Source organism: Schistocerca gregaria, chromosome 7, assembly GCF_023897955.1.
Source record: "Schistocerca gregaria isolate iqSchGreg1 chromosome 7, iqSchGreg1.2, whole genome shotgun sequence".
Lineage (NCBI taxonomy): Eukaryota > Metazoa > Arthropoda > Insecta > Orthoptera > Acrididae > Schistocerca > Schistocerca gregaria.
In genome coordinates, this window is record NC_064926.1 from 512,256,952 (window position 1) to 512,280,277 (window position 23,326).

At 42.6% G+C, this 23,326-nt stretch overlaps 1 protein-coding gene across 1 annotated transcript in view; it reads left to right on the forward strand.

Moving 5' to 3' along the window:
* The window catches only part of LOC126282453 (zinc finger protein basonuclin-2-like), a 613,154-nt gene that overhangs the window by 290,467 nt on the left and 299,361 nt on the right, over positions 1-23,326 (forward strand). Inside the window, exon 3 of the mRNA XM_049982110.1 lies at positions 19,144-19,246. Coding sequence (XP_049838067.1) covers positions 19,144-19,246 — 103 coding nt within the window. The remainder of the gene's footprint in view (positions 1-19,143; positions 19,247-23,326) is intronic.

The window sequence follows — 23,326 nt, forward strand, 5'->3', positions numbered from 1 at the left end:
CTGGAGATACTGACAGGTTTCAGATAGATCATATAATGGTAAGACAGAGATTTAGGAACCAGGCTTTAAATTGTAAGACATTTCCAGTGGCAGATGTGGACTCTGACCACAATCGATTGGTTATGACCTGTAGATTAAAACTGAAGAAACTGCAAAAAGGTGGGAATTTAAGGACATGGGACCTGGATGAACTAAAAGAACCAGAGGTTGTACATAGTTTCAGAGAGAGAATAAGGGAGCAATTCACAGGAATGGGGGAAAGAAATACAGTAGAAGAAGAATGGGTAGCTTTGAGGGATGAAGGAGTGAAGGCAGCAGAGGATCAAGTAGGTAAAAAGACGAGGGCTAGTAGAAATCCTTGGGTAACAGAAGAAATATTGAATTTAATTGATGAAAGGAGAAAATATAAAAATGCAGTAAATGAAGCAGGCAAAAAGGAATACAGATCTCTCAAAAATGAGATCGACAGGAAGTGCAAAATGGCTAAACAGGGATGACTAGAGGACAAATGTAAGGATGTAGAGGCTTATCTCACTAGGGGTAAGATAGATACTGCCTACAGGAAACTTACAGAGACCTTTGGAGATAAGATATCCACTTATATGAACATCAAGAGCTCAGATGGAAACCCCGATCTGAGCAAAGAAGGGAAAGCAGAAAGGTGGAAGGAGTATATAGTGGGTCTATACAAGGGTGATGTACTTGAGGACAATATTATGGAAATGGATGAGGATGTAGATGAAGATGAAATGGGAGATATGATACTGCGTGAAGAGTCTGACAGAGCACTGAAAGATCTGAGTCCAAACAAGGCCCCCGGAGTATACAACATTCCATTGGAACTACTGACGGCCTTGGGAGAGCCAGTCCTGACAAAACTCTACCATCTGGTGAGCAAGATGTATGAGACAGGCGAAATACCCTCAGACTTCAAGAACAATATAATAATTCCAATCCCAAAGAAAGCAAGTGTTGACAGATGTGAAAATTACCGAACTATCAGTTTAATAAGTCACAGCTGCAAAATACTAACGCGAATTCCTTATAAACGAATGGAAGAACTAGTAGAAGCTGACCTCGGGGAAGATCAGTTTGGATTCCGTAGAAATGTTGGAACACGTGAGGCAATACTGACCCTACGACTTATCGTAGAATCTAGATTAAGGAAGGGCAAACCTAGGTTTCTAGCATTTGTATATTTAGAGAAAGCTTTTGACAATGTTTACTGGAATTCTTTCTTTCAAATTCTGAAGGTGACAGCGGTAAAATACAGGGAGCGAAAAGCTATTTACAATTTGTACAGAAACCAGATGGCAGTTATAAGAGTCGAGGAACATGAAAGGGAAGCAGTGGTTGGGAAGGGAGTGAGACAGGGTTGTAGTCTCTCACCGATGTCATCGAATCTGTATATTGAGCAAGCAGTGAAGGAAACAAAAGAAAATTTCGGAGTAGGTATTAAAATCCATGGAGAAGAAATAAAAACTTCGAGGTTTCTCGATGACACCGTAATTCTGTCAGAGAGATCAAAGGATTTGGAAGAGCAGTTGAATGGAATGGATAGGGTCTTGAAAGGACGATATAAGATGAACATCAACAAAAGCAAAACGAGGATAATGGAATGTAGTCGAATTAAGTTGGGTGATGGTGAGGGAATTAGATTAGGAAATGAGACACTTAAAGTAGTAAAGGAGTTTTGCTATTTGGGGAGCAAAATAACTAATGATGGTCGAAGTAGAGAGGATATAAAATGTAGACTGGCAATGGCAAGGAAAGCGTTTCTGAAGAAGAGAAATTTGTTAACATCGAGTATAGATTTAAGTCTTAGGAAGTCATTTTTGAAAGTATTTGTATGGAGTGTAGCCATGAATGGAAGTGAAACATGAACTATAAACTGTTTTAATAAGAAGATAATAGATGCTTTTGAAATTTGGTGCTACAGAAGAATGCTGAAGATTAGATGGGTAGATCACATAACTATTGAGGGAATATTGAATAGGATTGGGGAGAAGTTTGTGGCACAACTTGACCAGAAGAAGGGATCGGTTGGTAGGACATGTTCTGAGGCATCAAGGGATCACCAATTTAGTATTGTAGGGCAGCGTGAAGGGTAAAAATCGTAGAGGGAGACCAAGAGATGATTACACTAAGCAGATTCAGAAGGATGTAGGTTGCAGTAGGTACTGGGAGATGAAGAAGCTTGCATAGGATACAGTAGCATGGAGAGCTGCATCAAATCAGTCTCAGGAATGAAGACCACAACAACAACAACTACAGCTTTAACTAATTTTGTTATGAACCCAACGAATAAAACAGAAATATCAAAGCTGGCGAAACGTCAAGTTTCAGCGAGCTTATTATTACACTCCTTACAGACTCAAGAGCAGTGAAATTAATTTTATTTGAACTGCAAAGACGTTCAAAATCCAGTCCCAGTCATCATAGATTGCTTCCGCTTACTGGTGACAATTCAGAAATAACAGTGAACTACTTGACTCCTAGCCAATAGCCTTTCACGAGTTTATCGGCTGTTGTTACATCAGATTATCTGCGATTGAATGGCCAAGCAGCCAACCCCTCAAAACAGCAGTAATTACGGGCGCGGCAACAGTGACCAGAATCACAATAAACAACGCACACCGCAAGTCTATAGTGCAGTCTCTCTTCTTTTCTTATCTCCATGCGACGAACTAAACTTTTGTTATACACGTTTCGATAACAATTCATTCTGACTCTTTCTCGTAACTTTTGTGGACACCGCAAGAGCTTCTCAGAGTGGCGACGACCTTCGGCACGTAGACGTTGGTAGCCAGGTACACACAGCTGTGCTCGCTCCGGAGGAACGCCATGCGTTGCCCGCGTGATTCAGCCACATGGAACAAAGGTACACACGCTCCTGCTCCAACAACAAACACAATACACATACAGCACACTTCTCTGATCATTAAACAGAAAAAGGGATCATGCATTGAGTCGGCTACAACAAGGTGCTGTCCGTAAAATTTTGGGACACTGCACGGTTTATTAGCTCTAAGTTTTTTATGCGACGATTCTGTTATGAAATGTATAGCTTCCGGAATGGAAAAAGTAGCAAGCCCTGGCAAAGAACAAAGCACCCTTGTCCATGGGAGTTTATCGTACTGGCTACCACGGAATGTGGGTGAAGCGGGCTGTAGGGTAGCAGCCATACATTTTCGAACATACAGAGTTTGGACGAAATATGAGAACACCGCTAGAAATGCATTCTTGAACATCAATACAGATGCTAGTCAGGCCTGGAGGTTGTGCTGTTGTTTCCGATTACGAACGGAATTTGTTCAGGGTCCTCAATATGTTCCAAGCGGCGGTCGTGGTTAGAACAGCGTTGCATGTAGTTCTGAGTGGATTATGTTGGAGCTAAGTTAAATCGAACGTGGTCAAATTGATGGTGTTCGTATGTTGTTGTTGTTGGGTTGTTTTTGGGGAAGACCAGACAGCGAGGTCATCGGTCTCATAGGATTAGGGAAGGACGGGGAAGGAAGTTGGCCGTGCCCTTTCAATGGAACCATCCCGGCATGTGCCTGGAGCGATTTAGGGAAATCACGGAAAACCTAAATCAGGATGGCCGGACGCGGGTTTGAACCGTCGTCCTCCCGAATGCTGTTCGTATGGTGGGTGCATCCGTGACCAAGGTAATCGAAGCGTTTGATGTTTCAAGAGGCATCATATTAAAGATTTATGACGCATACATGGAAGGAGGCAAATATGATCAGGTAAGCTACAACGCGTGTGTGTTGAGTCATCATGACAGCCGGTCACTGAAGGGGACTGTGACCAAATTATGAGCACGACAGGTTCAAAAGTCACCGCAGAACTGAATGTCACATTCGCCAACCCTGTCAGCGTTAAAACAACACGAAGGGAACTCTAGGAGCTGGGAATTGCGAAGGGGTGGTGGAATTCAAGAACCACGCATCAGGGACGCAAATGTTCATAACACGAAAACATGGGGTTGAAGCCATTTAACCTGAAAAGTGGAGCAATGGAAGAAAAGCCCCCCTTCTTGCAGCGGTGTACCGTAGGTGTTTAGAAGAGCGTAGCGTTCCAAAGGATTGGAAAAGGGCACAGGTCATTCTCGTTTTCAAGAAGGGACGTCGAACAGATGTGCAGAACTATAGACCTATATCTCTAACGTCGATCAGTTGCTGAATTTTGGAACACGTATTATGTTCGAGTATAATGACTTTTCTGGAGACTAGAAATCTACTCTGTAGGAATCAGCATGGGTTTCGAAAAAGACGATCGTATGAAACCCAGCTCACGCTATTCGTCCACGAGACTCACAGGGCCATAGACACGGGTTCCCAGGTAGATGCCGTGTTTCTTGACTTCCGCAAGGCGTTCGATACAGTTCCCCACAGTCGTTTAATGAACAAAGTAAGAGCATATGGACTATCAGACCAATTGTGTCATTGGATTAACGAGTTCCTAGACAACAGAACGCAGCATGTCATTCTCAATGGAGATAAGTCTAGTAAGAGTGATTTCAGGTGTGCCGCAGGGGAGTGTCGTAGGACCATTGCTGTTCACAATATACATAAATGACCTTGTGGATGACATCGGAAGTTCACTGAGACTTTTTGCGGATGATGCTGTGGTATATCATGAGGTGGTAACAATGGAAAATTGTACTGAAATGCAGGAGGATCTGCAGCGAATTGACGCATGGTGCAGGGAATGGCAATTGAATCTCAATGTAGACAAGTGTAATGTGATGCGAATACATAGAAAGATAGGTCCCTTATCATTTAGGTACAAAATAGCAGGTCAGCAACTGGAAGCAGTTAATTCCATAAATTATCTGGGAGTACGCATTAGGAGTGATTTAAAATGGAATGATCATATAAACTTGATCGTCGGTAAAGCAGATGCCAGACTGAGATTCATTGGAAGAATCCTAAGGAAATGCAATCCGACTATAAAGGAAGTAGGTTACAGTACGCTTGTTCGCCCACTGCTTGAATACTGCTGAGCAGTGTGGGATCCGCACCAGATGGGGTTGATAGAAGAGATAGAGAAGATCCAACAGAGAGCAGCGCGCTTCGTTACAGGATCATTTAGTAATCGCGTAAGCGTTACGGAGATGATAGATAAACTCCAGTAGAAGACTCTGCAGGAGAGACGCTCAGTAGCTCGGTACGGGCTTTTGTTGAAGTTTCGAGAACATACCTTCGCCGAGGAGTCAAGCAGTATATTGCTCCCTCCTACGTATATCTCGCGAAGAGACCATGAGGATAAAAACAGAGAGATTAGAGCCCACTCAGAGGCATGCCGTCAATACTTCTTTCCACGAGCAATACGAGACTGGAATAGAAGGGAGAACCGATAGAGGTACTCAAGGTACCCTCCGCCACACACCGTCAGGTGGCTTGCGGAATATGGATGTAGATGTAGATGTCATTTTGTCACATCAGTCTTGTTTCACATTGTTTCCAACTTTTGTCAGAGTTAACTTCCCAAGAGTAAAACTTGGCGGGGTTAGGTGATGATTTGAGCAGCGATTCTACGGGCCCCACGGTTACTCTAAAAATCGCGTTACTATCAAGGATTATTTGACCAGTTTCGCTGATCAGGTCTATCAGTCGGTACACCGCTTGTTCCCCAATGCTGATGCTATTCCAGAACTGCAGGACCTCTATTTACACATCTCGTGTCGTCCAGGACTAGTTTTGTCAGCACCAGAACCAATTTTGACATCTTCCCTGTTCACCAGTCACCAGATAACAATATTGTTCCGCCTCTGTGATTTGCTTTGGAGAGAAGCGTGCATGATCGCTAATCACCTCCATCACTGTTACCTGAATTTGTCCATCTCCGTAGCGTAGCGATAACGTTACCCACTACCACGCAGCGGGCCCAGGTTCGATTACCGGCTGGGGACTGGGTGTTGTGTGTAGCTTCACCATCGTTCACTCGGTGGCGTCACCTAAGTAGGACTTGCAATACGGCGGCCGAACTCCCCCGCATGAGGCCTCGTGGCCAACAATGCCATACGATCATTTCCATTTTTCTTTTACTTCTTGCCACTATTTTGCAAGAAGAGTGGTATAAGATTCCCTCGAAAACCATACAGGATCTGTATTTAGGCATTCTAAGACAAGTGGAAGCTGGTATGATAGCCAATAGCTTTTCTACGCCGTATTAAGCACTGTTTGTTGTGAGATTTTGTCCACCCTCTTTATGTCTTTGTTTCCTGTTGTCTTTGGTAAGCGTCTGACCTATTTTGTTCCCATTGTTGAAACTCGACCTGTCAGTTGCCGAGAAACGTTCGCTCGATAGAAGTCATGCTAGAAACTATCTGCTCTAACTGCCTTCAGTTATTTGAGTTAATTCGACAAGTATTCGAGCGTGCGTAATTCCCGAACCGGTCCGGTGGCTAGATAGCACCGACTCGCGACACGTATGTGGTCTTGACTCTATGTGCGGCACTGCCTTACTCAGTCTGAAGTGTTAATGGTGCTACAACTCCTCCTGCCACGTCAACAACCGATCTCTTTGGATTGCGGTATTCTAGTCTTCTGCGAAAGCGCTAACAATACAGAAGAAATGGACGGAGCTCACGAGGTTATCAACCAACTAGAGTGCAGCGGAAAAATTACTGTTACAATAGGACATCAAGGAGACAGCCATGACTGATCCAAGTGAAGGACATCCTTCCGAAAACGTTAGATCGAAGATGCTGACGCTTAACGGAGTGCAAAATCAAGGAACTCGTAGGTAAGACAGGATTCACTAATCGTTTCCAACAGTTCCTTATCTAACAGCCATGACGTAATGGCGACCAGGCGCCTAGTCCCGTAGAAAACGCTAGTCGTGCGAAAGTATTTTATATGTAAACTTACACTGTCAGGGGCAAGGTCCATATGTGATATAAAAATAGTGTTGTTCTGCTTCTGACTGTGCAGTCTGATGATATGGCCAATATCCTTGCATTTATTATGCATACATTTGAAAATGGCTTCGTAGCCAAAATTGTACATCAGAGGAAAAAATGAAGTTGTATCTTGTCCAATGACAGGTAGAATGGTAAAATGTCTAATTCCTAAATTTGAGAGGAATTACACAAAAATTATTGTGTCTCAAAGCATTTATATGTATCTAGACATTATTTTAACGTAGATTTCTTTGATGCATAAATAGCAAGTATATTTCACTAGCTTATGCTAAATACATGGTTACTGATTTGCTAATTAATGTTACAGTCTTCAGTCAACAATTTGAAATTACACTCTTCTTATGACAAAATACAATCTACTCAACGAGTTATTCACAAGTAAAAATTATATCACATATCAAGAAAATTGGGTTTCCACTACAAATTAAAATTTGAAGCAGAGAAACGTCAGAACTACTGTACAACAAAAACAGTAATACTCCTGAAGTGGAGAAAAGAAACAAACTTCATAAAACCCCGTCATATAGGATCACGTCTATGATTCAGTAATACAGCAGGTCAGAGCCAGATGTGGCCGAGTATTTTGCAGTAGATAAAATTCGGAATTGCTGAGTGCAGAAAGCATCACAGTCTGCCATGGCACGTGTTGCCAAGTTGATCTCTCGCAGTACTTCACCCAATAAGCAGTATATGAATGCGACCAGTGTACGTATAGCATCGAAACTGCATGTTAGGCTGTAACTATAGAGGGCTCCAAATAGGGCACTTCCTGAAGTTTTGCATAAACGAAATAAGGCCACGGATATGACGCAAAGATTGCTATTTGCGCTGGGGTCTGGCGTCTAAAACAATACTTTCCGACCTTTCTGAGACCATTGTCTCTAAGTACAATGATATATTGATTAGAAATCCTCCTTCCCCCCCTCCCTCCACCATTATCAACAGTAGCGCCTAACTGAAGAGTCGAATGACAAATAATTTTAGGACACTTTTATTTTTAAAATAACGAAAGGTACATATGTAGTATTTGTGATTCGTTTAGCCACGAATTAATCGGCCAGTGAGACAACTGGTACAGCTTCTTTCTAATTACTTGTTTGTTTTTTTTTAAATTATGAGGCAGTTCTGACAGAATGCTACCTACAAATCCTCTGAAAAGAAAGCTATCTACCCACATTGACGGTAGTCAGGTGGTACAACAAATGCTTTCTCAACACAACTCCTCTCCCTAGCGACAACTGCTTCATTAACTCCCTTCATCCACATAAGAAAATTAAAATCTGTGCGCTGTATTTACTGCTTATAAATCACTTGACTGCTGGACTCTTCACTTCTGATCCAGCAGAAAGTGGAAAACTTCAGACTATCAATGTTTTGTGTGTGACCACTGCCACTAATAATAATAATGATAAAATAATAATAATAATAATAATAATAATAATAATAATAATAATGTGTAGGCCCTACAGCAGTATAGTAGCCATTATGTTGGTATTGTTGTGTTGTGCTGTCAATTAGTTCGTTTATGTTGTGACCTTAGTAATGAAGCAATTTCTGGTCTGTTGCGAAAACTATTGCCATTCGAAGAATGCATTTTCATGAGATATTTAAATATATGTGACGCACTTGTCCTACTTTACTATCTTACGCCCAGGGTGCAGAGTATAAAGTAAGTGCAGAGTAAAAGTGTGGGTGTGTAGTGGATGGACTGTGCAACGATGTTGATACATTGCTTTCAGATGATGTAACCACCATCACATTGTGTCACACATTATTGCTAGTGTTTGGAAAAAATTAATTATTGGTGATTATCTAATGGGTATTAAATTTTTTACGAAACAATCGTATTAGTAATTATCTTTAAAAAGTAATTTACTATAGTGCGTGCTGCACTACTGAACTCTATTGCTTATACTCCTCGGTTGGGAACTAGTGGTTCTATTGGAATTTGCGATGACAACCGTTGGCTCTAACCAGTCACGTACCGGTAATAACTGCTATGACGCCACTTCTTGTTTCCTATTTTGAACTGCACTTATTTGTCGCGCTATTCGTTGTTATATTTTCATTCTTATCGAGAGGCATTATACTTTCTCTTCCTTTTCGGTGGGATCTGTCATATTTAGGTGATCCATCAGTCTTTCTTCTTTCTCCTTCCTTTTAATGTGTTAGTTCTTTTTAATCCTGCTATTTATCGTGGTCTCCACAACAGCTGTAGAGCTTTGTTTACGATCCTTTTTCTTTTCAATATATACGTAAAGTTCTTCTTGAATAACCGTTCCGATCTACTTCCGATGCACGTGTATATTCGAAAATACTTATCGATGTCTCCAGTTGCGGAATAAAGCGCAAGCGTATTTTGTGGTACTGGCTTTGATTTCTGTACGTTTTTGTTTTTCCTTTAGTACGTACTATGTATCGCGGTATCCATTACAGGTATAGCGCCTTCCAATGACACCACTACTCGATTTATACTCTTTCCGATAACTGTTCCGGCCAGTGTGGCCGAGCGGTTCTAGGCGCGTCAGTTTGGAACCGCGAGACCGCTACGGTCGCAGGTTCGAATCCTGCCTCGGGCATGGTTGTGTGTGATGTCCTTAGGTTAGTTAGGTTTGAGTAGTTCTAAGTTCTAGGGGACTGATGACCTAAGATGTTAAGTCCCATAGTGCTCAGAGCCATTTGATAACTTCTACTGTTAATAATCTGCGACTGAACATCACAGTTGTATCGCAATATTTCTTTTGCCGCTGCAAGAAATTTTCGTAAAAAATCTTGTTTTATTTATGTTTCAAAACGTAGTCAAGATTATGACGCCATGCTGTTTGCCTCGGGTGACGCAGATTGTGCTGATGCAGTCTCCTGGATCCGATGAATAGAGCTTGCGTATTGACTTCATCTCAGTTGATATGTCGGACCGTGTTCGGAATTATTGTAACAAGGACGTAACACGCAGCAAAAATTTTGATTATATTCAATTTAAATAAAGTTCGTCTGCTGAGAAAGGCTAAGCTGGAGGAAACTGCAGTCCTATATTGTAGTAAAATTGCTAAATACTGGCGACAAACCAAATATTATGTTTATCTCGAGGGCTTTTGTTGCAGGTCATACATTCTGTCAGGTCTAACAATTACGCTTTCGTAAAATTCAGACTTACAATCTTACGTTAATCCGATAAATTCAGTTAAACATCCAGTAAAATTGACTCTCTGTCTTCATCCATCAGTTTATAAATTCATTAATACTTCACGACTGTGAAGGCAGAGGAAAAATTACTGCACTTCTTCATGTTTTGTTGCAGTCGTAACATACACAGTTGATATATCACAGACGTTAACAGTTTGACGTAAAAGTACAGACCGCTCCTTCAAGTTTCATTATGCATTTAATTAGATTGTTGTAATTAATTCGTAACGAATATCAAAGGGTTGCGACACTAGGCGGTAAGATACTCTTCACGTCGTTGGCCTTTTCGGTAACTACAGTAGTGCTCGGCTTCTTGTCTCTTTCGGCAACGACAGTGACGGTTCCTACGTTAAATTGGAGGTATTGTCTCTTAGGGCAGTAATGACTAAGCCTAAGTCATATTCCAGCATTTCCGTTGTCATCATGCAGCATAAGAAACACTTATGTACCAAAAATAATAACAAATAACATCGTCTCAAACAAAGTCTGACTTCTTTACATTATGATTCAGTAACTATGAGGAGTGAGAAAAGTGATGAGACTGCCAACAGAACGAGCAATCGCTCACGCTGTGTTGTTCTACTTGCGTAGAGCTGTGTGTTTTTCCCTTCCAGATGCTTAGTCCGTGTTTCAGCTGCGTATAGCCATCACGTGATCTTTTTTAGAGCGCCATCAGTGAAGGTGTGTTTCTGCTGTGTTACGAAAATGGCACAGTAGAATTTAGAGCAAGTTTATGCCATATAGTTTTGTGTTAAAGTTGGAGAATACGCGAGTGTGACCTCTGAAAAGTTAGAACAGGTCTATAGGGAACATTCCTTATCAAGAGCACAAATTTTTAAATGGTTCAAATGGCTCTAAGCACTATAGGAGTTAACATCTGAGGTCATCAATCTCATAGATTTAGAACTACTTCAACCTAATTAACCTAAGGACATCGCGACTGCTACGGTCGCAGGTTCGAATCCTGCCTCAGGCATGGATGTGTGTGATGTCCTTAGGTTAGTTAGGTTTAAGTAGTTCTAAGTTCTAGGGGACTGATAACTACGGCAGTTGAGTGCCATAGTGCTCAGAGCCATTTGAACCATTTGAACCTAAGGACATCACACACGTCAATGCTCGAGGTAGGAATGGAACCTGCGAGCGTACCAGCAGCGCGGTTGCAGACTGAAACGCCTAGAGCCACACGGCCACAACGGCCGGCATACAAATTTTCAGGCTGGCACATATCATATTTGGAAGGCTGAGAATACATTGCAGATGAACCTCGTTTAGTGAGACCTTCAGCTTCAAAAAGATACGAAATCATTGAACGTGCTCGTGCTCTTGCGAAATGAGACCGACGTTTAACTGCAAGTGATCTGTTAATCTTGAATGTTTTCACCGTACGTCGAATTTTTACCGAAGTTTTGCAGATGCGAGAGTTTTGTGCCTAGTTGACCTTCTTGAGAGGATCGCCAATGGCCACGAAGGGTTCAGTCGTGAGATCACAGATGATGAATCGTAGATTTCAGAGTACGATTCCTGAGACAAAGCGGCGAACTGAGGAGTAGCACTTTGAGACATCTCCTCGACCGAAACAATCTCGATGAGCTAATCAAAGTTCGAAACAATGCTGATTTGCGTTTTTGACTGTTAGCTAATCGTGCATAAGGAATTTGTTCGTCCAAGACCAACTGTCAACCAGGTGTTTTACGAAGATGTCTCTGAAAGGCTAATGAAGAAGGTGAATAGAGTGGATGCTCCCATCACTACAACGTCCCATTTCACACGGCCACTTCCATCACGGAATGTTTGACCTTAAAAGGCATTCGTATCGTTCCACAGCCACCCCATTCACCTGATCTGAGTCCTTGTGACTTCTTACTTATCCAGGATAAGATTCAAAAGAACGCGAACGGCATGTTAAAGCCTCTACCAGTTTAAGCCTTTCAGCGCTGCTACCATGCATGGCTGCCGAATGGAACTATTTTGAAGGGGACGACATTGTTGTTTGGAAAATAAATAAATAAATAAAATACTTAGTGGACAGTACAATCTCAGTACCCTTCTCACACATCTCGTATACTATCATGTCTCCAAACCTGTATACGTTGTTCGTTGAAATTACTGTTGACACAGCGGTTAAATTTTGTTTCGCCATATCGTTCATTACTGACGATTTTTGGTTTATCTACATCGAGCACTTCAGCTTACCGCTGAAAAAGAGTTTAATTGTGATTTATTGCTTGTTGCGTAGGTAACAAATGAATTCCTCCGGAAAACGGAAGTTCCATCAGCTCAATGCCGCCCCCTCCCCCCTCCCTCGATCTCGGCACCGATACGATACAGACGCCAAAGCAAGATGCTTTTCGCCACGCGATCGTTTCAGCCGCCCTCTCTGAAGTCGGCACGACCGGGTACCCCCTTTGGGCAGTGTTCGTTATTTCCGGCAATAACCTCCGCTGTGTCGCTGCCTGCCACTGGACAGTTCAGCCAATCCCTCGCCCCGCTGTCGTTGTTTTTCCTCACCCCTAATATCGAGGCTTTAATGCGCTGGGGGGATTCACTGTTTCCTCTCCTTCCCGGTGTTTATTTATTTATTCGGGGGTGATGGATCGCCGTCTCCGCTCACAGCCGGTCCTCCGCGTTTCCGTAACTCTTTTTTTTTTTTTTAATTTTTGCTGCTCGCCTTTTTTCCGAATTTCCGGGTCACCCCCTGAGCTGATGGCCGAAGAGTGCCTTTTAGCGATAAGCCGGGCCTAATTGCGAGCGAGGCGACAGCAGGGTACGCGGATTTGCAGAGCGCATCGATTCGCCCGGCGCAAAATCGCAGGCTGTTTGCTGGCGGGAATAAAAAACACAGGGCAGGAGTGCGCGGACAAAAGCCGAGCGCGTCGCCTCTGCCGTCTGCGTTGCAACTGGGGATTCCCCGCGCGGCACCCGATCACAACAGTCGGCGATTAATCCGGAAACAAAAGCGACGCGTATCGATAGTCTGTCGCTGGTGAGCTGCGCCTCGCCTCTCCAGTATTGTAAAAAAAGGAAAATGTTACACTGTTTGAGGAATTAGGCGGGCATTTGTCAAGAGACGGCTTGGGGTCAACTGCTCTGCACAGCTTGTGAAATGCCTCATTTTTGCCCGTTTATTTTTTGCCGTGCCCTAGCGCTAACCTGCCAGTCTGCATCGTTGTTTGTCCACTTTCCCGCTTTCTGCCAGTGTTTCGATTTCAGAGGAGGATTTGTACACTCAACAGTGTTGTTGTGACAGGCACAGACGTGTTCTATGCCATCTAAAGTCCTAACTTCTGTAAATCCTATTGCAAGGTCTTCTACTAACGCTCAGTCGCAATACAACCTCACATTTGATATCGAAGGGGAATACCTGATGCCTACAATGACCTCATAACTTAGATGTTCTATTGCGTTGCTGGAGGACGATTCTGGAGGGATCTACGTTTCTCTGAGGCCTGTCGGTATCGTTTCGTTGCACCCTGTGTATCAAAGACTTACCACTGCACCTAGGCATTTCCAAATTCGGATAGTACACACATCAACAAAAGTTTTGCATCACCTCAGTTCCGAGAGCTCCGGAACACGTACAGAAAATTAGAAGAGAGATCAACATAAATATTATTTCCGCCCTTTATACTGCTCTTGAAAACCCCATATTGCATGTTGTACCACCATACAGCGAGACCTTCAGAGGTGGTGGTCCAGATTGCTGTACACACCGCTACCTCTAATACCCAGTAGCACGTCCTCCTGCATTGATGCATGCCTGTATTCGTCGTGGCATACTATCCACAAGTTCTTCAAGGGACTGTGGGTCCAGGTTGCCCCAGTATCTCGTCCATGTCCAAACAACATCGGTTTGGTTCACTCCGAGACGCCTGGACACTTCCCTTGTTCAGAGCCATTCCTGGCACAAAGTAATAATGCGGACGCAATCTAACCGCGGTATTGACCGTCTAGTCATAGTTCAGATAAAGACAACACGAGCCGTGTACCTCCTTCGTGTTGAATGACTGAAACTGATCGGCTGTCGGACCCCCTCCGTCTAATAGGCGCTGTTCATGCATGGTTCTTTGCATCTTTGGGCGTGTTTAGTGACATCTCTCAGCAGTCAAATCCTGCCCCGGGCATGGATATATATGATGTCCTTAGGTTAGTTATGTTTAAGTAGTTCTAAGTTCTAGGAGACTGATGACCTCAGAAGTTAAGTCCCATAGTGCTCAGAGCCATTTGAACCATTTTTGAACCTAATAGTGAACTTTAGTTTGGGGTGTATCCATACTTCTGTTTTATGACAGCTTGAACTCTTCTGGGGAAACTTTCAGTTAAGTTCCTGAATGTCTGTTGCGAAGTGGCTGTCATTTCTTCGTCAAGAGCCGAAACCATTTAATTTTATTTGCTATCATTTACAAATGACCGGCCACCTAATTGCTAAGACTGGTCGTGTTTTCACAATATGAAATTGTACGTATACGGACTACTAAGCTTATTTCATTTGTTTTTATTGTAACTATGTTTGATGATGTTGCACCTTTAAATATACTTAGGAAAATGGCGATTCACGAACGATTTATGCGAATGGAAGGGAAACAAGTAGATCTGATGTAGATGTACATACAAACAACTGATTACAATTTCAGAAAAACTGGATGATTTATTTAAGGGAAAGGGCTTCACAAATTGAGCAAGTCAATAAAGAGTTGGCCCACCTCTGGCCGTTAAGCAAGCAGTAATTCGGCTTGGAGGTCATTGACAGAGTTTTTGGACGTTCTCCTGAAGGATATCGTGCTGAATCCTATCAATCGGCGCGTTACAGCGTTAAAATTTCGAACTGGTGGGAGGGCACCGTGGCCCCTTACAGTACAGCGGTACTTCAACGATATTCTACGCCTCCTTTTGTTGTCCTCCATGGCAAGCCATATTGGGCTTACATTTCAGCAATATAGTGCCCGCCCGCACACGGCGAGAGTTTCTGCTGCTTGTCTTTGGCAAGCTCTACTTTGGCCAGCAAGATTGCCGGATCTCTCCCGAAAATATGGGGGGATTATAATGAGTACGGCACTCCTACCAGCTCGAGATGTTGACGACCTAAGGAGCCAGTTGCACAGAATTGGGCAGAATTTGGCACGATATCCCTCAGGATGTTATCCAACAACTCTATCAATCAATGCCAAGCCAAATAACTCTTTGAATAACTTCCAGAGGTGGACCAACGCGTTATTGACTTACTAAACAAGTGAAGCTCTTGCTCTTTAATAAATCATCCTTTTTTTTTGAGATTGTAATCACATCTGTCAATTTCTGATCCCCTAGGATAATTTGATCGTGATGTGTCGTTCTTTTCTTCCCTTAGGATGTACTTGTAATCTTAAAATTAGTTACGAAACGGAAATACTTGAAAGTAACGGTTAATGTATTAAGAAGAAGAAAATTAGGAAGACGGAGAGGAGAGATTTGTAAGACGCCACCACCAGTCCAGTCTAGTAGGGAGTATCTCAGAAAGACCCTGAGCCTCTTGCCTCCTGGCAGCCACCGCCCTTCTGTTGCTACCCGCCATCCGAGGGTGACCGAGCGAGGTGGCGCAGTGGTTAGCACACTGGACTCGCATTCGGGAGAACGACGGTTCAATCCCGTCTCCGGCCATCCTGATTTAGGTTTTCCGTGATTTCCCTAAGTCGCTTCAGGCAAATGCCGGGATGGTTCCTTTGAAAGGATACGGCCGATTTCCTTCCCCATCCTTCCTTCACCCGAGCTTCCGATCCGTCTCTAATGACCTCGTTGTCGACGGGACGTTAAACACTAATCTCCTCCTCCTCCTCCTCATCCGAGGGTGAGGACTTCAACAGTACACCAATGCTCTGAGCCTCTGGCCCTCAGATGGCGTGAACCTACTTCTTCGAGACTATGCAACTCTAGACGACAGCGTGTGCTGTCCTCCAATTCTATTCATCCCTTACAACCTAATATTACTGTCTAAAACAGTTGTTTTGTGACACTTCAACGACTATACATTTAGTCCTTCTTCTATGCTTGTCTGTCTTCGCCTGTGCGGTTGTCGCCTGATCTGCTACCGCTGCTACTGTCACCTGCCTCGCTAGTATGGTCTGTGGAATAATTTGCTGTCTCTGTTGGTTGCTGCCTGCACTCTCGTCGGTACAAGTTTTCTTTATGCAACTCTCTAGACGTCCTGTCTACACAGTCCATGACAGTGGCCGACAAGGTCTGAACTCTAGGTGATCGTGTTACGAGTGCGCTTGTCGTCTTTCCTGCGACCAACAGCCGCAGTAGAGAAACTGTGTGATCTCGGGTCCCTCTGTGTCCACAGGCACAATCAGCCTCCTGACCGAGATTTACAAGCAGCAGATGAGTGGGATATGGATGATGGCCTGCCAAGAAATGAAACATAATGGGATTAATATGTTTCATCCTACGTCGTTCCGTGATGTTGGAGAAGAATGCATACACGCTACGGATCGTTTCACAGTTGTCCCGTTCCCTCTGACATCAGTTGACTCTTCAGTTTATGAACTCTCTTAAGGTCCGTATTTCTTCCCCTAAAATGTCACTGACTGTGTCTGATATGGGCGTTGTCAATCAACATCTTGCCGCGCGATACTTAATAGTTATGTATGTCGGTGTATCCCGAGTACCAGGCATAGTGCCTTCACCGACATCGTGGTGAAAGCCTCCCACAGCCCCAGAGGCACACTGCAGTGGCTTTGGACGCTGATCCCTGGAGCGATGTCGGTGTTCTTACCATCCCAAAGGTCTTCCACTGGATTCAGGAGGGGTTCTGCACAGACCGGCCCATTTCAGCAACATTACTGCCCACAAAACGTGACCTCACACCCGGCCTCTGTGGACGAGCGGTTCTAGCCGCTTCAGTCCGGAACCGCGCTGCTGCTACGGTCGCAAGTTCGAATCCTGCCTCGGGAATGGATGTGTCTGCTGTCCGTAGGTTAGTTAGGTTTAATTAGTTCTAAGTCTAGGGGACTGGTGACCGTAGATGTTAAGTCCCATAATGCTTAGAGCCATTTGAACCATTTTTGGCCTCACAGATGCTGCTTTATGGAAAGGTGCATCGTCATGACGATACTAACAATCACTGTCTCTGAATTACTACATTCCTTTACCAGCGCACAGTGCCGTAAAATGTATTCATATCATTCAGCGTTCATCGTTTTCGTGAGCGGCGGTAAGGTGGACCAGAGTAGGACTATTGGTGTTTTTCAAAATTTAGGGAGTCCGATACATCAGTATTTTTAAAGAAATATCATTATCGGCCCTCGATATACTGAAAAAAGTATCGATATATAGAAGAAAAATATTTTGAGTATCCGGTCTGTAAAAATATCGGCCGCACATTGTAGCTAAATATAACTCTGGTTCTAGAGCTGCATATTTATGTGTTTATTTATTATTATTCTGTTCCGTTAGAGCATGAACTGAGAGGAAAACAGTGCACATTCACGCTTGGCGATAACCACTTGGCTAACAATGGTTACTGCATGTAAAGAAAGGCTTCCGTCGTTCGGTTTCGTCACATAGCGGACCGGTCCAGAACACTTTATGACCACTTCCCTGTTTTTTTCATTCTGCCAGTGCTAACCATCTAGCAGTTGTAGTACCAAAATTGCGTGCTAAAGTTCAAGGCTGCAGTTTCTGTCGGTAGCGCCGAGCGACGATTACGTTAACATTTGACTCCACCACAAAGGCAGATGTTGTCATATAGATTTTTGTTATCATTTCCTGCAACTGTGTTTGAAGATTGCGGATGTACAGGATTAGCACCCTAGCTGGGATAAAAAAATTACTTTTTATTTTAATTTTTTAATTAATTAATTTGTTTTTAACGGAACGGGTGTGCTATTTCTTTACATCGGGAATCTTGTTATTCCATTCATACAGCCATAGCCAAGTGCAATCGGACCTCTTTGTGTCACCTCTACTTTGATCACACAACCAAAGAGAAAGACCTGGCTTGATGCTCAAAAAGTAGTAAGACTCCTTCACACAGTGAAAGTAAAATTATGTTATACTACAATTTCAAACGAATAATTTCAAATACTTATTGAAAATAGCGAAAGAAATACAGTGTAAAATAAAAATATCGGCCCTCCTTTTTGCCACTTCAATATCGGTATATTGTAGGAAAAGTATCGCCTATATGTTTCGAAAATTTTAGGAAAAATGAAGGTGTATCGATATTTTATCTGCAGCCCTAGACCAGAGGCTAACGGCGAAACCTGTTCCATACCGTAACATCACCTCTTCGGTACTTTACTGTAGACATTACACGAGCTGGCAGGTAAAATTATTCTGGAATTCGCCGAACCCATACCCTCCGATCAAAGTGCAACAAGTACAGCGCGATTCATCCCACCAAATCGCTCGTTTCCAGTCTCTGCTTTCCAGCTGCGTCAGTCTGTGCACCACCTCAGGCGTCGCTCAGCATTCGTTATACGAATGTGGGGCTTATGGGGAGCAGCTCCACCATAGAACCCCATTCTTTTAACTCACTCCAGTCAGTGAATGAAAATTAGGGGAAAAATCGTGTACTCGGAAATTCTTGCCAGTGTTACGTGGGAGAGCCATCAACAACACACTAAATATCTTGACAGATGTGGTATGAGCGTGGGGGTGGGGTGGGCGTGAAGGGTCACTATTTTATCTGTTTCTCGAATAACTCGGAAACTGCTGCTTCTGGTGAAAATATTTCCCAGTACTAAACTAAACCACATTACGTTTCTGGAAAAAAGGTTAATTATTTTTTTCTAGGGCTAATAGCTTTCGCGATGGAGGGAAAAAAAGTCGCATATGATTATGAATAGTATCTTAATAGTGTAAAATTAATGTTTGTTGTTAAATGAAGTGGAATAAGAAGAAATATTAAATATGTGTACCACATCAAAGTGCAACGTACGCTCAATATGCTCCTAGTGACCTGTGCCTTTTCGGCCTTTGACCTTCATGCTCCTCACGCTTCCAGTGAGGACACGGCATTTCGGCAGTACATGGAGGTTTCTCGTGTGTTGCAGGCCATCCGCTGCACGGTCGCTAACTGCTCGTGTGAGTGCTTCACGCCCGGCAAGATGAACATCCGTTACTGCGACACCTGTGGACACAGCTGGGTGCCCCACGGTAAGTACCGCACGTACCACTGCTCTCACAGCCTCCAAACAGGTGGCCAGCCCTGGGTAAACACTTCTATATGAAGCGCTGGGTGCCGAAACGTAATAACAACTCCGTTTCTGCTCCAGAACATTATTAATATTTTGATAGTTTCCAGTACCAAAGCTTAGCTCCGTACGTGTATCGTGATAACAAAAGACATTATGTCAGAAGTGATACGTTTGACTGTTACTGTCCTCAGACAAGTGGTGTACTTATGCGGCCGTGATTATTTGTTCAAAAGAATGTTAAGTGTAAACAACACTCTGATGACCGCAGAATAACTGAGAACCTTTGTGGAACATTAACGCCAATATCGTTGCAGCGGAGGCAATACGCCTTCCAGATGTCATAAGCAGGATGTTTGTTGTCAGACTGCCCGAATATTGGAAAATTTGTGATTAGTCTGTAGACAAATGCCTAAACATACAAACATAAATGTCACAGCACTCGCATTTTATATTCTTTGCAAAAATCACTTGAAACACCGCTGTAACTGCACAACTTAACCCTTTATAAAGAAGTACCCTATGTTAGTCATTAAATTTGTGAATTTTAGGGGATATTTTAATTTTGATCTTCTGCTATTGGAGTAGATACTTCGTTACTTGAAACAAAACGCTGACCCTATGTTACTGTTCCCTCTTTCTCCAAAATGAAGAACTCTTACGTTAAAACACTTCTCTTGCTCTTACGACTGTCGTCTCTGACTTTTTTTCTTCTCAGTCTGTGGTCGCAACAAGGCGACACCACATTAGCGACAGCGTTATTGACAATGGAGTCCCTGGATAATATTACTTCGAGAAACAAAGCTGTCGCCAATGGACATGAAAATTGACACTTTCCTCATAGGGCAGGTTTCGTACTTCCACGGTTGCAAAACAAAACTCATTTCTGTTACTTTGCAGTAAGATTTCCCCAGTAAGTCAGTCATCAATATTTAGTTCGACCCATTTATTCTGCCACTCGTAACAATGTTATATTTGTGACAAAGTTTTCCATCTATAAAGAACGGAAACCAACATCAGACTCACACCAAACTAAATCTGGTGTCCGAATCAGATTACATAAGTTTAAAAGACTGTGTTCAGTTCTCGCTTAAATTTAAAATTACACGTCTTTTGAAAACCAATAGGGAACAGGAGGGTGAAACTAAACGTCAATTTCAAATGAAAAATTACCTTTTATTAGAAGAACTAAAACCTATTACTATATAGAATGGAAGAGAGAATTGGGTTGGAGGTGGAAAGAGGAAGAAAAGGCTTTGGAGGAGAAAATCAAAAACACCGCCTGAAAGTCGAAATTTTGGCACTCGAACACGCCTCATGTTCGGACCTAGCTTGTGTTCTGCCTGGCTCTTGAACCTTCTCTGAGAATATCTTTCACCTACGAGAAGTAGAGAGTGTCCATAAATTGTCTTTACAACTTAAAACTTTAATACCTTCAAAACTTCACAAGACATTAGCAAACGGTTTTCAACATGTGATAAGAAAAATCATGAAGTTTTGTTTTACTTTTGAATACATTACGGGAAAGGCAGTGATCAATGTCTTACAAATATTTACTATTAAAAACAGTCTTGATCACGATTTATTTATCAAGGTGACCGGTTTTGACCACTACTGTGGTCATCTTCAGACCATTGAGTAGGAACCTCTTTCTGTTGGAGAATCACAGCAGTAGTGATTCTCCAACAGAAAAAGGTTCCTACTCAATGGTCTGAAGATGACCACAGTAGTTGTCGAAACCGGTCACCTTGATAAATAAATCGTGAGCAAGACTGTTTTTAATAGTAAATAAATGAAGTTTTGTCTCCTCATTCATACACATCAATGTGTTCTCCCTTAGTGGCACGAGTAATGTCTAGTCTGGATTCCATTTATCTGCACGTGCGATTCAGCATCTGTACGGTAACATCTTCATCTACTTTGTTACAAATGACAGACGACCAAACACAGGCCTTGTCTCTTTCACTGTATTGTGTATTACATTACAGTATACTAGACAATAATGAAAACTAAAATGTTGCCCTTGTGTGATTTACAAGCATGCTGCCTTCTAGCGAGCGCTTGAGCGAATTACGACAGATCTTCAAGCTACGTGCTCATGGAAACACTTATATCATCCAGACATTCTGTACAGTGGTTTACTTGGAAATATTGGTGAATGTAGCAAGTGTCATATTTATACGTAAATCTGCAGACTGTCGTGGCCGTTTACACTGGAAGTAAAATCTTCTACGTCCTTATGTCGGCTCATGTTCCCCTTCAGCTTCTTCTACACGACCGAAGTTTCGACCCGCCCGCTGGGATTTTCTTCAGGTTTTCCTGTTGTCCTGTCTGTGTTCATCTAACTGAGAACACCATAAGATCGTGAAGAAGATCGCAGTCGAGAGGCCAGAATGTCTATAGTGTAGAAGAAACGGTTGCTGAACATGGTGCGACGTAACTATCTAGAAGATAAGTCTAAACATACAAAAAAATTCTACCTATGATTTTAGAGATGTTTACCCATCAAAAGAGAGTCTACAGATTGTGTTTTTGTGTTTATCTTTAGAAAAATTAATAGGTTGCCATCTCCGGCATAGATTACAGTGGAAACGTATTCAACGAACTTCAGTGTTCGTTCCAGCCTATTGGAATATTCGTACTACTTCAGTACTCACTATCATCTGCACCAGCCTCTATAGTGGTGCTTTATTGATCGCTATACTGTGTTTAGTGTATGGTACTCGGTACCTCTTCCATTTGTGTCCTACCTGTTGCTTTCACGTGTGATGCGTGAACAAGCGCCTGCACTATTTCAATGTTGAAGTACTTGAGCTTTATGTAAGCAAGAGCTCGTGACGCATTATTCGATTAATCTCTGAGTTAAATTACGTTTCCATGACTAATCACATATCGAGTTTCCTCTGTAAGCATCGCATGCAGAAGAAACACATGTACTGCGCAGGGGAAGCTCTTCTCCACTTAGGCGTCGTGGCATAGTACGAGTTACGTACTGATAAATAAGTAGAACTCCAAAACTGATAGAAAGTTTATATTATAAGACACATCACGCACCAATGAGATTATGTTCACCAGAAGAATTACAGCTGTATGATGAATGTAACACTACAACCGTCGCAAATACGGTGCTTATCACTCATTGAAAGAAATCTATCAAGGAGCAATGGAAGAATGCCTTTACTTGAATGACTATACGGCTATTCAACCACCGCATCAGCTTCGATGTGTTGTAGCGCAAAAGCTCCTAAAGTAAGTTAAAAACTACAAAACTTTATTCAGGAGCATGAGGCAAAAATGACTTTTACTTCAAATTAGGGTAACGAAAGTGTGACCGCGTTAATGTCACGCTAAACTGTCGTAAGCAGGTAAGTCACGGGCTGTTGCCACTCTTTGTGTGTTGAAAACCTCCTACAGTGCCGCAATATACTTTTGATTCTATTCCCCCTCTGATAATCTCACTAGTGTTGACAATTAACTTAATAAGGCTGGTTGTGGCCTGAATCATCTTCGCTACGCATCACACGGGAACTACACAAATTTATTGCTTCAAAGATATGCCCACAACATATGTAAACAAAAAAAGTAAAAAGTAAAAAAAATAAGACAGATTTACTGAAGTACCCTCACAAACAATATGTAGTGGGCATGTGTATTTGCAACGTTGTTTCCCAACGTCGATTCACACACAAAGCGCTAATATCCCAGTACTAGAGACATAGTAATCTTCATTCGAATCAGCAAAAATACACGTCATTCACATGCACGCATTCGTACAGCACGGAACACGCATCATAGTAATCAGAATGAATGATGCAAATTACACAATTGCAATATAGTGGCCTAAAACAAGTCTTATATTCGAACTACAAACTGCCAGGCATAACATAGTGTGATTCTGATTAAACGTTTTAGCCATAAAACAAGTGATGAGGTATCTAATAGCTGTTTCATTAGATAAGCAATTTAACTATGAGAACCCTAATGGCTCACGGTTGTTGCAATTATCCAGGACATACGAACAGATGAAAGGCATCGGAAAAAA